The following is a 14,497-nucleotide window of genomic DNA, read 5'->3' on the forward strand; positions in this document are numbered from 1 at the left end:
TATTGCACAGACTTCTTTTTCCTGAGGAGATCTGAAAAATATATTCTACTCTCTCTGTCCCATCCCCCTAATCCTCTTATTTGCAGATATTCTCTCCACAGATATTTTATTACGCTTCATTTCTGAAATCCACGTCAGTCGCATTCAGTATATTTTAGCAGCAAGGCTACACACAGCAGTACATCTTTTTATTCCACCTGGGAGAAGTCTTTAGAAAATGTACATAAACACACGCTGAAAGTAGCTCTTGCCTTTTAAAGACAAGAGTCATCTGTTTATATACTCCATGAGGTGAGAAATATTTTCACAGTTTTCAATTTACGATAGTAGTAGGCATTTCCAATCACTCCAATTTTCAGCTTTCCCAAGTACTATTTGTTATTTTCTTGCACAAAGTCTCATCTGATCTGGCCTGCTCATGATAGTTCAGCATGGGTACATTTGTAGTCAATACTTTTTCAAATGCATACAGCTTTCCATTCTATGCCCCCAAAAAAAGAAAAAACAGGACAGCAGTGACCACTGTATAGGGAAGATAATTTGATTTTACATAGTGCCCTTCATTGTGCAGCTGTCCCTAAGCACTCTACAAAAGAGTAAGCCTCCTAGATTTACACCATAGGGGTAAATACAGCAGCTGTTCTGCCCTCCACAAGAGCTCAGCTCTAACCAAAGTAATATCTTAGAGAGGCTGCACGTGAACCCAAGATGCCAGGGAAACATTTAGCCATTATATCCTTAGGCATAATGCTACATGTACTCAGATTTCTGAAGCATGGGAAATCAGTACTGTAAATGTATGTTGGATGTAATGTATCTCTTGACTAAAAAAAAAAAAAAGTAGTCCTTGACATCTGAGATTTCTGTTGCATTTTTCATACCACACCTAAACTCTATGTATAAAAGAATGCAAAACTCTATGCAGAGGCGAGTACTCCATCTACTTCCAAGTGCTGAGGCCCAAACTGAGACCTCTGGAGTGACCGGTGCTTCTACACTAGACAGTACACTAGAGGAAAGTCTCTAAACCAGGAAAATCATTGCCTAAAAAAAAATCAAAGAAACATTCCCAAAGACAAAAGCTTTCTCACTAATAACTTACTATTTGTAAGGAAAAGTTAGTCCTCTATTGTAAGCCACAACCTAACTTTTTCTGTTCTTTATCCTCCATTTCCATCATGTGCCAGCAATATTAACCTTTTGTTTTGCTCACCTCTGGACTCAGTAACAAGCTGAGATAAAGCTGTCTGTCTATATTACCATTTCCTCTCTTTTTACTTAACAGCTGGCTTTTTTTTGGTTTTGTTTTTCATGAGCACTTTAAGTATAGCCAGGCCAGATACAATCCTGCACTAGAAAAAAATGGCAGATTATTTTTACTATGAAAGCACAAAGTTCAGTTCCATACACTTTATTAATCTTGCCTCACTGAATGAGGACCTGTCAAAAATCTTCATGCATACACAATTCTAAAAATGGAAGCTTTCCAGAAGGAGAGACTTTCCTGCGTGATGAAATACACAAGTTAACAAAACAGGATGTAGTACAGAAAGCACACGTGCATCCTTAGTTCAATTGTTACAGCATCAGCCCTTCCTAGTTGAACTAGTCTTTGGGGTGAAGCTGTACTTGTTTTTCTAAAGCACATACGCTCTGCTCCTAACTCTATGAAGCATGCAGAGACAACCGGGTACAAAAGTGAATACAACTCAGGAAATGGCACACAGTTGTATATTAAAGAACATGGTAAACTGCTAAGCCTATTACATAAAGATTATTGTCTACTTGAAATGGATTACAGTCAGGGTGGCCAAACAAGTTCTAAAACATAAATTAACAGGCTTCTATGCACCTGATAGACAGATTAATCAAAAATCTAAAGAAGAAGGCTGAAAACCATCTCATTTGATACTACACTTCCTTAGTGGATAAGAGGAATTCTGGAGTTCTGAGATTCAGAAACAAACAAGCAAGTAAGCCCTCCTCTTCCCTCTGCTCCACCCTGCACAAAGACAGACACAGAAAGGAAACATTCATTTATAATGTCAATGTTTATTTACATGAGAGAAGGTTTACACACGTTGGAAAGTTGTTTCAACAGGAACCCAACAGTTAGTGCTTTTGCCAGTCTTCAAAAAAGGGACAACTTCAAGATTTGAAGATGCAGCTTCAGAACACTTTGACAATCACTTGGGGAAAAAGTACCAGGAATCGACTACAAAAAAAAAACCCAAACACATCAAGAATGACATTAGTTCTATACAACTATCCATACCCAAACACTTGAAAAAGCAATATTCTGCCCTTTCAGCTATCTCCCCTCCCATAACAATACTTCCGGGTAAGCTCCATCGCCAGCCCATGCAAAGCATGGCCTCAAAATAGTACTTGTTCACTTTAACAGTTTGGCTGAACAATCCTGCAACAAGTTAGAACACTGATGTGACCATCCCTGGAAAACATCAAAGATCAGGCAGATCAGCTCCCTGTCAGAGGTCTGAGATGTAATACTTCAGTAAATAAATGCTATTTATTGGCATGCCATATAAGGGCAAATGGAATGCAACTTGCTTTCCCATGACATGGATTACACAGATGTTACTTTGCAAACAATCTGGAACTTGACTCATGACTAAGTTTCTCTTAGTGTTTCTGTCACTCCCTCCATCTCAAAAAGCACGTATATCTTCTCTAGCGTTCCTGCCAGTAGAAAAATATCTTCTTTTAGAAGTAGTTAACGAAAATGAAAATGTAGGATACATTCTTCTTGAAGAAAAACACATGTTCCATTCACATGAAAAACAGTTGTAACAGTGAAAAGAGAATTCTGTCTTTAGAACTTACACTTGAAAAGTACAGTTATGTCAATTTTAGGAAAAGGAGCTGTTTATTTGATTAGTTAGCTACTGTGAGGAATGACAAAAACTTATGGCAAAGCAACATTTCTCCTTGAAAAAAAGGATAAATGTCATGCGTTTGCCTTCCATGACCAGTGACAGAAAAATTTAATCTTCTCATCTTTTTATATGGTCTATGCTTTTGCTCCTACTCAAAAATAATCTCCTTCCACTAACCACCTATGAATTTCTATTCATGTTCTATTTAACAGGGGACAGGCACTACAGTCTGACAGGATGTAACTTATCATTCTCATGTGCACAAAATACCTTTTTACAATGACAGTTTTTATGTCAACTTTTAAAGCAAATGATTAGAAAAACTGTATTGCATTTGGGGAAAAATACCTTCTGGGGAAACAGAATCTCCATTCACATGCACTGGTGCCTAAAGAAAGACAAAAAAAAGAAAACCAATAGAAATAACATATCAGTAATCAGTTTCACAGAGAGCACCCAAACTGAAAGCTGTTTTACTGCTGAAGTCAAGAGATACTAAGAAAAAACTTTCTGTTGCCCCTCAGGACAATATCCTACCTTACAGTTTCCCCTGCCAGCTACTGTGCAAATTTCTTTGTTGCTCATAAATGACATAACAAACACACTAATTATGAGTGATAAACACCTTACCTAACGTAAAGGGGATTTTCCTACTGTATTGTCTCTGAGGAAACAGGATCTGCTGTTTGCATACTAAAGAGTAAAAATGTCTTTACATAACTATACATGTTTCAGTATAAGGCATGCATGTGAATATACACACACACACACAATTTACATTACATATATGCATTTTTAAATCAATGTGGAATCATACTCTCTTACAATTACATTTTGACAGGGTAGGATTCAGTTCTGTAGAAAGTGACAAATTGTTTTAAAATGTAGGTCTGACATTTCAAAGCTGGATACACCATTATCCAATTCCAGTATTACACAGTATGTCTTAAAGGACATGCTGTAACTTAAAGGACAAAAATTAAAGCCAGTTTTAATACCGGCTGGAAGAAACCTGCCTCACGATGAGGATGCCGGTTACTGCATAGCAACAATCTTCCACTGCCCTTCCGACAACATTTCCAACTGACATAACCAATGAAAAAGAAACAGAGATATCCTGGCACAAGGAATCCTGCAACGCTCACCCACATGCACAAATCAAGCGCAAAAAACAGGTGGATGTTGGCCTTTGTTATGAGACAAGCCCACACCAACTACGCTTACCCAGCAGATAAACCCAGGAATAAACCACTTGGGTAACCCATGCAAGAAAAGAAACTGCCTCAAAGGCAGTGTTCACAGCTGTTTGAAGCTTCAGGAGAACAGAACTGCACAGTGACCACATGAATGAAAACTTTGCAGTACCCTGCAGGCAGGCAGGCTGAGCACAGCGCAGCACTCAGACTGAGCTGCACTGGTGTGAAATTCCCTTGCCAGTCTCCCTGTGTCCAAGCAGGCATGGGGCTCAATCCACTCAAGAGCCAGTTGAAGCCTAGAAGGAAGGAAGGGGAAAACAGTATACTTTTTCCCCAATTTACCCAGGATAACTACCTGCACATGGGGGTTATGTGACTGGTCTGAAAGGACGTGCCAGCATGACACACGTAACACAGGTCTTCCAGTCTTTATCACCAGAGCATCCCCTCTCTTTTCAGCAAAACCAAAGCTTTATCACATAAGGCAGGGAGAACCAGTGGTCACTGCATACAAGCAGATACCTGCCACTTCTGGGGTAATTGCTCCGAAAGTTTGAGATAAGGACTCAGCACCTTCCCTCCAGGACCAGATCAAACCTCATCCCACTGAACCAGAAGTCTCTTCGCTATGCAGCCCTTACACCTTGAACACTAGTTAAAAACCAAACAAACAAATAAAATGTATAAAAACAACCCCCCAAACACAAACCAAACAAAACAAACTCCAGGTTAAAACCTCATCAATCTTTTGTTTCACAACTAGCCATTGAAGAGAAAATTTTGCCTCTGCTAGTCCCAAATGGAAATGTCCTCACAGAAAACATGTAGGGAGAAAGGCAGCTAACTGACTTCCCTGCTTAGATCTGAATTATTTGATACACATTTGTAAATACACAGATTCAAATTTTGTTGGGCTTTTCTTTGAAATAGCAGGAAAAGCCAAAGCCAAGTATTTTCCCTTGTAAGAAATTGTTCTGTATTTTATCAAAAGAAATGTCATCGAGAAAAGCCTTCCTAGTTCACTTTCCAGTCTTTCCAGTATTATAAGCGAAGAATTATGTGATAAGTCTGAGAAATGCTGCTCTACTAACTATATATAGATTGTCCTGGAGATTTTCCAACTTGCAAAGTCCTCAGCAGCTTCTTCACAGAGCAAGTGAGCAAGCAGTTCTTAGGATTAATGTTAAACAAAGGTTTGGCTGTCCTGGACAGTTTTACAGATGGCAACACTTAAAAGCCTGAAATAAACAGTACATCTTAGCACTAACACATTGAGCTACAAAGCTCTATTCCTCCTGGGTTTAGTTTTCAACATATACTAACATTGGAGCCAAGAAAGAGATGAAACAGTTTTCAGATGCTATAGAACACTAGAAATTTTCCCCACCTAGTGTTAAAACCTAGTTGCAGGGGGCTGATGTAATGCTGGCTGGTTCAGATAGTCAGTACATAGATTATGTTCTATCTCTTTGGGACTGACTGGACATGGCAACTTGACCAGGAAATCATTCCTAGTTTGCCACCAATACAGATGACAGTACACATGCCCACCATCTAGAATTAACTCAGGGGAGTGGAAATTCCTCAACACAGCCAAACCACTCTAATCCCACACCTCTAAAAAAATGAAAGGTCAAATAATAGAACAATAAATCCTACTGAAATCAACAGGACTTTCTTGGGAACTACCCAATCAAAATCTGTATGAAATTCTGATTAGTGAAGAATTTTGGTAAGCATTTGGTAAGTATTTGATTGGTTTCCATTTGGCTCTTACTTAAGTTCCTTTGCTCACCATAAAAACTGTTTCGTAACAACATTGAGTGTTGCCTTTTGGATTTTGGTGGGGTTTTTGCTGGTTTGGTTTGTTGGGTATTTTTGAGAACTCAAGATACCTGATCTATGGCAATTATCACCCACTTAAAAATTCCATAACTGGAGTCTGACCTAGGACACCAAATTGTGGGGAACCACCTCTCACTGCACAAGTAGCTCAGAAATTTTGCTGTAGCTGAAATATGTTTCTCACTGTATTTGCACACAAAATCTCTACCTCAGCCTTCACTCTTCTGTATCCAAAAGTTAATAGATGGACATAAATTAGAAGAAAATGTATTTGCGTTTAGTTTAGAAACACAAAACACACAAACAAAACAAAACAAACTCCAAACAGACACAGGCAGCTTTCATTTAAAATTACCACAGACATTAAAATTCTATGGCCAACACTCACGTACTTTCACTTCAGTCTGAAAGACATGAATGCCTGACAACCAAAGTGAGCAGTGTAGTGTACTAGACAAAAAGATACCTGCCTTAAATATAAGCATGGAGGTTGACTTGCACATTTAGAGCCTGACTGTCCACCATTCATATTTCAAGAAGGTTTTACTTTTTTTTAGTTATTGTAGATTGGAAATTGCACGGAGTATGAACAGTATTTGGAAGAGTAATGCATCTTTTCCCTGTCTGAAAAGTACCAAGTACCTTACAAAGACAGTGTTAAAATACTTAGACTGAACTGGTACAGAATGAGAGAAATGAATACATGATGACAACTTCACAAAAAGAGTTATCACTTAAAAGAAAACCATGTGAGGCACAAAAAAGACAGGAAGCAGTAATATTGTTATTAAAGTGTTCACGATAAAATAGACATTGAAGTCTGATATAAGGTACCTATTTTATTAACTGTTTTTACTAACCTTTCTCCCAAATTGCAGGAAAAGATCTGGTTTGTTATTAAGAGACAAAACAACAGAGACTGCTGATTTAAACAGATAATTATTTACCCTACATGCTTCAAAGTACAAACAGCACATAACACAAAAGGAAATACTTCTTTGCAGTTTTGTCACCATCCAAATGCGTTTGACTTTAAATTTTAGTTGCATTCAAACACTCACTAAAAGTTATTGTAAATTTCAAAGTAAGGAGGAAGTATTTGCTGACATATCTAAAACCATATCTGAATTTCAAAATGAGTTTTTCTTTCATTTAAATCTTACGGTCCCATTAATCAACATTCACAAGTGCAGTCATATAGGTACTTTTAAAGAAGCGCTGAAAGCCAGAGACCTGAGTAAGAAAACCAGTTAGGTTTGAGACTTCTTTATCACTTAAACCAACTTTTCTTTGAAACTGACAGTCTTATTTATTTGTGACAAAACACCACTCAGGACAACACACTTACTAGAAATGCTGTTGGAATGTTAACTTCACAGACAGTGGATGGTGTCTCCTTTGATACCTGAACTTGCATAATTACTGGGACTAGTGAAGCAAAACACTGACTGCCCAGGCAGCCACGCACACATGCAAAATACCTGCCATGCTCATGTGGTCATGAGCACAGGCTCAGTCGTGGCACATGTTTAAAAAGAAAGAAAAGTAATACTTGCGGGTACTTTTCTCCATGTAATTTCTGGTAGCCTTGCTTAATTTCTGGCATCCAAACTAGCATTTTAAAATGAAAGAAATTCTCCTCCAGTAGTATTTGCACATGAAAGCATCAGACCTGCGGGACATTTTTCTTGCCTGAACAGGAAACCTACATGTTTTAATTTTATGTTAATTCTCACAATATGACAAGCATTCTCTAAGAAACATTCAAAAAAACATGCCTCTCTCTTACAGCAATGTATTTAATTATGCAAGTAGACAAACAAAGGATCCCTTTAGTGATTAGCCACTACAGTCAGCTAGTCAATGAGTTCTAACACTGGGTGGTAACTCATGGCAACAGGGGAGACAGAGAAGACAGCCGGCAAGATACAAATAGCAGTCCATCTTGCTATTCAGGATCACAAGAAACAGCACTACAGAAGGGAAAAAAAGAAGAAAAAAGAAAACCCAAAGGAAAAAAAAACAACAACAAAACAAAAAAACCCACCAGAACAGTAATAAACCTGCCAGAAAGCAACAATTGGACCACTGTAATGAAAGGTTTATATTATAAGACTTACATTTCCCCCACAAGCTTTGTGCTCTTTTACTTTATGCCTTAGATTTTTGTTTAAGGACCATTTCAGTTGAGATATGTGATTTCAGTTTTGGAGCTCTGAATCTTCTTTTCCTATTCATTACTTTTTAAAAAAGGGCAGGACAAAAAAGTAAGTATCCTTACCGACTGCACAATTGATCGGGCATCCTCCTCGCTGCAACAAAACGGGCTGTCCCTCACCAAAACATTTGTGCTGAAAAATAGAATTAAAAACATGTTCTATCAATCACTGGAAGAGACACACACACAGTTAAACACTTATGGGGAAAAACACCTTCACATAGAGCTCAGGAATGTGTTCTTGCAAGAAATGTGTATCTGGAAAAACACGAAGTAACCAATGATGCTGGAAGGGAAGGGGGTGTGGAGGAGCTTTTTTTTATTTCTATGGGTTTGAGGGACTTCCGTAATATACATTCTATATTAATGCAAGCGGTGATCACACTCAGTGCTGCTAGCAGCTAACTTAGGTACATTTCAGAGGACTATAGTTAAGAAACTAACCTCCCCAAAAAAAGTTACCAGAGATAAACTACCACTTCCTGAGGTACTTGAAGACCTATATGGATGGCTAGCACAGATGGTCTGAATATCCCCCTGTCTCTTGTAACCTGCAGGATGGCCAGACTCTGTGGCAGATGCTGTGGTTTCTAGTAGCCTGCCTGCAGTATCTAACAAGAAGGAAAAAACAGGTCAAAATTCTCTCCTATATACGGCAGCAGATACCCGTGCTGCTTCCAGAGAGCAGACAAACTCTGGGACCAAGTATTTGTCAGAAATGTTTCCTCATTCATATATATTCTTTCATACCAAAAGTGAGTTTGGTCACGAGTTTTTAAGATCCTAAAGAGTAAACAGCAAAAAGTTCAACTCCTCAAAGGAATGGTGCAATTCTAATTATTTTTTAATTTCACCAATGTGAAGCTCAAAGTGCCTCTGAAATGATCAAGACTGACATTTGATGGTCTACATGCTAAAGCAGAATGACCAATCTGTCCAACTGGTAAGGTGTTGAATCAGCTCCAAGAAAGAGAAAGTCACATTTTCCCAATAAAGTAGAAGATGACAGTGACTCTCTGAGCACAGCTTCCTCCACAGCCCTTTCCCTCTGGTTTAGCTAATGGCAACTTACAGCCCTTGGAAAGCACCAGGCAGATACCTGCCTGCTCTTCAGGGCCTCTGGTGCCAGAACTGCCAAAGCAAACCAGTCCATAGAGCACAGTAAAGTCCATTTTAATTTGGATCAGGCCAAAGGCTAGTGAAGAACACCAATTCAGTTCTCTCATTCCAGAGAACAACTGAAAAATATGGAATGATAAGCTGCAAAAGAATTCTGCAACACAGCAGTGCAGCACTGAAGCATGGAATAAACAGTGACAAGAGGATCTGCATCAGATACCAAGATTTTCCCAAAATGGTCCTGAGTGAACACTGTGGGTCCATTTCTCAGAAGCTGAAGTAATTTGTATCACTTTATCAGCCTATTTTTGTAATCATTTACCACTAAATCATTGCCATAGAAGGTGCAATTAGCCAATTGGAGTCTATTATCAATTAAAACCATGAATATTCCTGTCACCTCAAAGTTAAAAAAAAACAACTAAGCAGTTAATGCACATCTGCCATATACTGACCACCACCAGTAGTAGCACAATAGAAAGAGGAAAAGACTGGATACTTACCACTTAACATTACCTCCATCAGCTTTTTTATGAAGCAAAGCTTTCCAGTATTCATGGGTGGATTTGATAATTTCAACAGCAAAATCCTAGTTTGCATCAAGGAAAAGTTTCATGAATTAAAAAGTTATTAAACAGAAAAAAAAGCCATAGAACTAGTTTATTAAAACAGAATGTTTCATGTGTCATTTTAAGGAGCCTCCTTTGAGGCCTTATTAAATTTCTGGAAAATATAACACCCGTTCTATGAGAAGAAACAAACTTCACTATATGTCAAAGATACTGGTAACACATTCAGGACTTTCCCTCAAACTGCAGCCAGAAAACACAAAGGCTGCATATAAAAATAACCCCAAGAAATCAGTACTAGATACCACACAGACACCTACAGTTGGAGAAAACTGTACCAAGTCCTAAATGGGACAAAGTGCGTGAACTATGACTCCTTGTTACACATGCACATCAGGGTCAGAGTTTAGGTTTCCTCTCTAGTGGCAAAATTTGCATTTACTTCATTAATTGCCCAATCATACACTTAAGCATTTAGACCAACGTAACATGTCAGCTGCCAGGCAGTTTGTGTTCGTTTAAAACAAAAATAATATTGGGAAGGGAGTGGTGATGAAAAAGCTTCAAAAAATACAGTAAAATAAGCCCTTGGTGTCCAGATGATATCTAAGACTGGCTTGCAAAAAGCTGCCAAGAGAACATTCACATTTCCTAACAAGGAGTGAGTTGGCAAAATGCCACTGGAACATTGTGAATTTCACCAGAGCTGCTGGAGCACAGCCACAGCTGCCTCACCACATCCTGGGTCTCTAGAAATGCTTGAGAATCATTCAACTGCTCCAAACTAGCTATCTCAGAGGGCATTTAGTGCCTCAAGCCTGAACTCCAATGGCCTGACAGGGATATACCCATTAAACTGTCACTACAGAGCAACACACTGCTGTATAGAGCAGGAAAATCTCTAAGAGCAGTTCCTGGGAGAACAGGGCAGAGATCAAGTTATCAAGCCTTACAACTCTACATTTGATTGATTTAAAAGTCAGGTTTAGTGCAGAGGGGAGTTCAGGACATCTCTTTAACCAGACAAAACATGTAAAGTTGCCTGTGCTGGTTAGAAGGCATTTTATAACTTTGATAGCACACTACAAGGCCGAACTAGCTGACACATGGACATCATTCATTGGGAACCTGTGATTCTTCACCAAAAATAGTCTACAGGAACCGTGCAATACACAGTTTTCAAAGCACTTCTACTCAAATCACGCCCAATTTGCACTGGAAAAATCCAGGTGTTTTCTTCAGCAAGGTCTATTCCCAGGTGCTGCCCAGGTCTCTCTTGAAGGTTAGCCTTCAAGACAAAACCAGTTCAAATGTTTTCACATAGGATTATCAGGAAAAAGTATATCTTGAGCAAATACCAAATATGAAAAAATCTGCAGCCCACTGTCTGTCTTAAACTGCACACACTTAAAAACAGTCAGGATAAATTATCATTCAGGACTGAAAAAAATACCTGAAAAGACAATCTGTTCATTCCTCTGACAGGGAGAACAAAAATGCTGTGGGGAAAAAACCAACCTACAAACACACAGATGTGTGTTTAAGTCTTGTCAGGATTATAACTTCCTTTAATAACCTATGCATTTTCTCCCGATAAAATGGAAGACAGCAAACAGTATTTATTCCTAGCGTAATAAATTGTATTCAAAGGTCCCTCATAAAAATTCTTTTAGCTAAACCTCCTCTTTTTACAATTCCAAAAACTCTAGGATGTATTAAAGAGACCACATGACAGAATGATGCATCTTTAATTTTGGATTATCTTCACCTTGTTTTTAAATTCTCCATTAAAAGCGAAGTGATTTTGTGGTTTACCATCAGGGAGTTTATACGCTTGGAACCAGTCAACTGTAGCCTCGAGGTAACCTGGTTTGTGCTTCCTGACATCATCAATATCTGTAGGTTAAAAAGAAGGAGAAAAAAAAAAAAGGACTACTCATTTTTAGTCACAGTTTTTTGTAACATTCATTGTAACATTCATTTTTTAAAGTCTCATAAAGGATCTGAAAGCAATCTGATTTCACTAAGCACTTTCAAAGTCACTGGGGAACTTCATTTTATTATATTAGCTGCCCATAGTTGATACCTTATGATTTCACAACCACACAAACAGGTAAACCAGTTGCCTCCTGCCCTTCGTTAATTAAGACCCAAAGGGACAATGAATAAAAGGACCATACTTGATGACAGGAGAGGAAGAAAATTCCGTATTTATAGGCTTTCATCTCAGTGGGTATCTCTTTCAATAATACTTAGATTATTCAGTGAGGTGATTTTTTTCCCCAGCAACTGCAGGGACTACAAGCATTTGTTTGCTAATGAAAGACTACCTAGTAAAAACAATTTCAACACATGGATTTTTAAACCAGCATCTCAAAACAAAACATAGGCTTGACTTCTCCAAGTTGTGTTAAAGGCATCCCTTCCTCACATTACCTTCAAATTCAGCCCCTTACATAGAAAACAGGTACGTGCCAGGAGCACTAAACACTAACTCTACTGATAACCTCGTGATATCTGCACACTCACAGTGATAAGCCAATTCTACCTTTACCCATATTATCTTACTATGCAAAGATGGAACAGGACACAAAAAGGAATGCAAGCCATCTGCAGGATACCCCTGGGAGGCAGAGATGAACGCTGCCACAGTGGGTACAGATAGATTAAACAGCCACGCAGTAATTCTGCTTGAGGGCTATACTGCTTTAGCAAAGATGCAGTTCAGGATCTTAAATGCTTACTTCTGTTATGCATATCCAATGTCACCTGCTTGCCCTGTGCCACTACCATCACTCCTGTTACCTGCAATGAGTTGGTCCCATCAGCCCCTTGGTAAATTAATTCCCCAGCAGTATGTTGACAATTTTAGTTGATTTTGGTACAACAAAGGATTTTGTCCTTTCCAGAAGCCAAGTACTTTTTGTAGTTGGTGTAATCCTTCTCCTTTGATCTCTGTCCCTCCTATAGTCACTTCTGATGAAAACAAGAGCTGACTTCTTATTGCTGTACTTCGCATGCAGGCTTCCAGCTGTTTAACCTTACTCTGTCCAGGCCACCTTCCATGGTGCTACTTTCTTCCAGTGTTTTGCAAGCCATTTGCTCATTCTCCCTTCCCAATTCTCTCTTGCTCTCTCTCAATACTGCTTGGCTACTTCATTCTCTTCTCCCATAGATATGACTGACATCTCCTGGTTAGCAGTGATTCCTGCTGAAACTCTTCTGTCTATCCAGTCCTATAAAACAGATTTTCAGAACTGCTTAGTCCACAGAACGGACACATAGTCATGTGATTTCCATCTTCAGGTGCCTATATGTCTTTCAAAAATCTAGTCTGTGAACCTGAACAAAGACATTTGAATATCTTTAAAGAGAAGTGTTAAGGGAAGGGAAAAAGTCTTGTGCTATAGACCATTCAATTCTCTGTAGACCACCAAGACAGATGACAAGTGGACTGAACTGTGAAATCAAACCTATGTGAGAACATATGCTGAGCGTTCACAGACGTCTGATAGATGCCACTCCCAAATTCCACTGGATCATACTCTACTCAAAGAATAAAACATAAAGCTTTGAAGAACCCTATGTAAATTTTTGCTTCAGCACGCACGTAATAGGGCTACGTGTTTATGGACTCAGAGCAACACACACTTTTGCACTTGGCTGCTGGCCATCTGCCTGTAGAAGATTAGGGAGTTGCATTGGCAGAATCCCAGAAAAAAAGCAAGGGCACATAAGGCTGTGCTAGAGGCAGGTTTTCTAGCTGGAAAGGATGTTTAAGAGTATAAGCCTTTCACTAGGGTAGGTAGGTGAGACCAAACAAGAAGGAATGATTTAGAAGAGGAAAAAGTCCTGGTTGGAGGCAGGATGCTTCATTTGGGCACTAATAAAACTAATAAAACTGCGTCTCCAATTCAAATCAGTTTCAGGGTTCCAAGTGTATCATCCTGTTCTTTCAAGCAAGGGAACATCCCTCCTCCATCTTGAGCCCTTATCACCTCCTCCTCTTGTAAGGTTTGAACTCACTGTGTCTTCATCATGTAGTAGAAATTGTATCTCGCCAAGTCTGTAAAGCAAACCAGGCTGCGACAGCAATTTCCTTGGCTCCTAGTAGTGAATGAACTCCAAATCTCCATCTCCAGACACTACTTAAGTTCAAGCATACTTTCTCAGACTGCTGCTCCTTTCTTCTGGGTCCTGTTCCAGCAAACGTCTCCCCTAACTCTGCTTCTCCACTCTTCCTACTTGGTTATTTGCCTCCTATTCCCACAAAAACTGTTCATCAGAAGTTCTTTGCTGTTTGCTAACTGACACTTGGGCCCTTCCCCATCTGTTGTTTATAGACTTTATTTGTATTTGTCTAAAGAATTCAAATATTAGAACAGGCTTTGGGGCAGGCTTTCATTACCTGGATGGGATGATCATCTTTATGGGCTTCATCTCTCTGAATTTCACACTCTCTCTACTGGAAAATATCTTGTCTAGGTAAAATGACTTTTTTACATGGCCCCTAAAGTCCTGGCTGTTACATATTCTGGTTTTGAGGACTTAAGAAGGGGGACAGTGGCTGCTTTATTTCCTTGGTTCCTTGCAAGTTATTCTTCTTCATCCCCATGCTTCACTTCATTATTCTTTATTATGAAGGACAGCTAC

The 14,497-nt window shown here is 39.0% G+C and overlaps 1 protein-coding gene across 1 annotated transcript in view; it reads right to left on the reverse strand.

The window, feature by feature from the left end:
• Positions 1 to 2,036: 2,036 nt before the first annotated feature.
• The window catches only part of PPA2 (inorganic pyrophosphatase 2), a 39,051-nt gene continuing 26,590 nt past the window's right edge, over positions 2,037 to 14,497 (reverse strand). The window contains 5 exon segments of the mRNA XM_061478245.1: positions 2,037 to 2,215; positions 3,246 to 3,285; positions 8,220 to 8,289; positions 9,779 to 9,864; positions 11,613 to 11,740. Of these exon segments, the coding sequence (XP_061334229.1) occupies positions 2,187 to 2,215; positions 3,246 to 3,285; positions 8,220 to 8,289; positions 9,779 to 9,864; positions 11,613 to 11,740 (353 nt within the window). The 3' untranslated portion in view covers positions 2,037 to 2,186.

This window comes from Pezoporus flaviventris, unplaced genomic scaffold (genome assembly GCF_033815535.1).
Source record: "Pezoporus flaviventris isolate CSIRO_AGI_PZ_B2104156 unplaced genomic scaffold, CSIRO_AGI_Pfla_v1 ptg000002l, whole genome shotgun sequence".
Classification (NCBI taxonomy): Eukaryota; Metazoa; Chordata; class Aves; order Psittaciformes; family Psittacidae; genus Pezoporus; species Pezoporus flaviventris.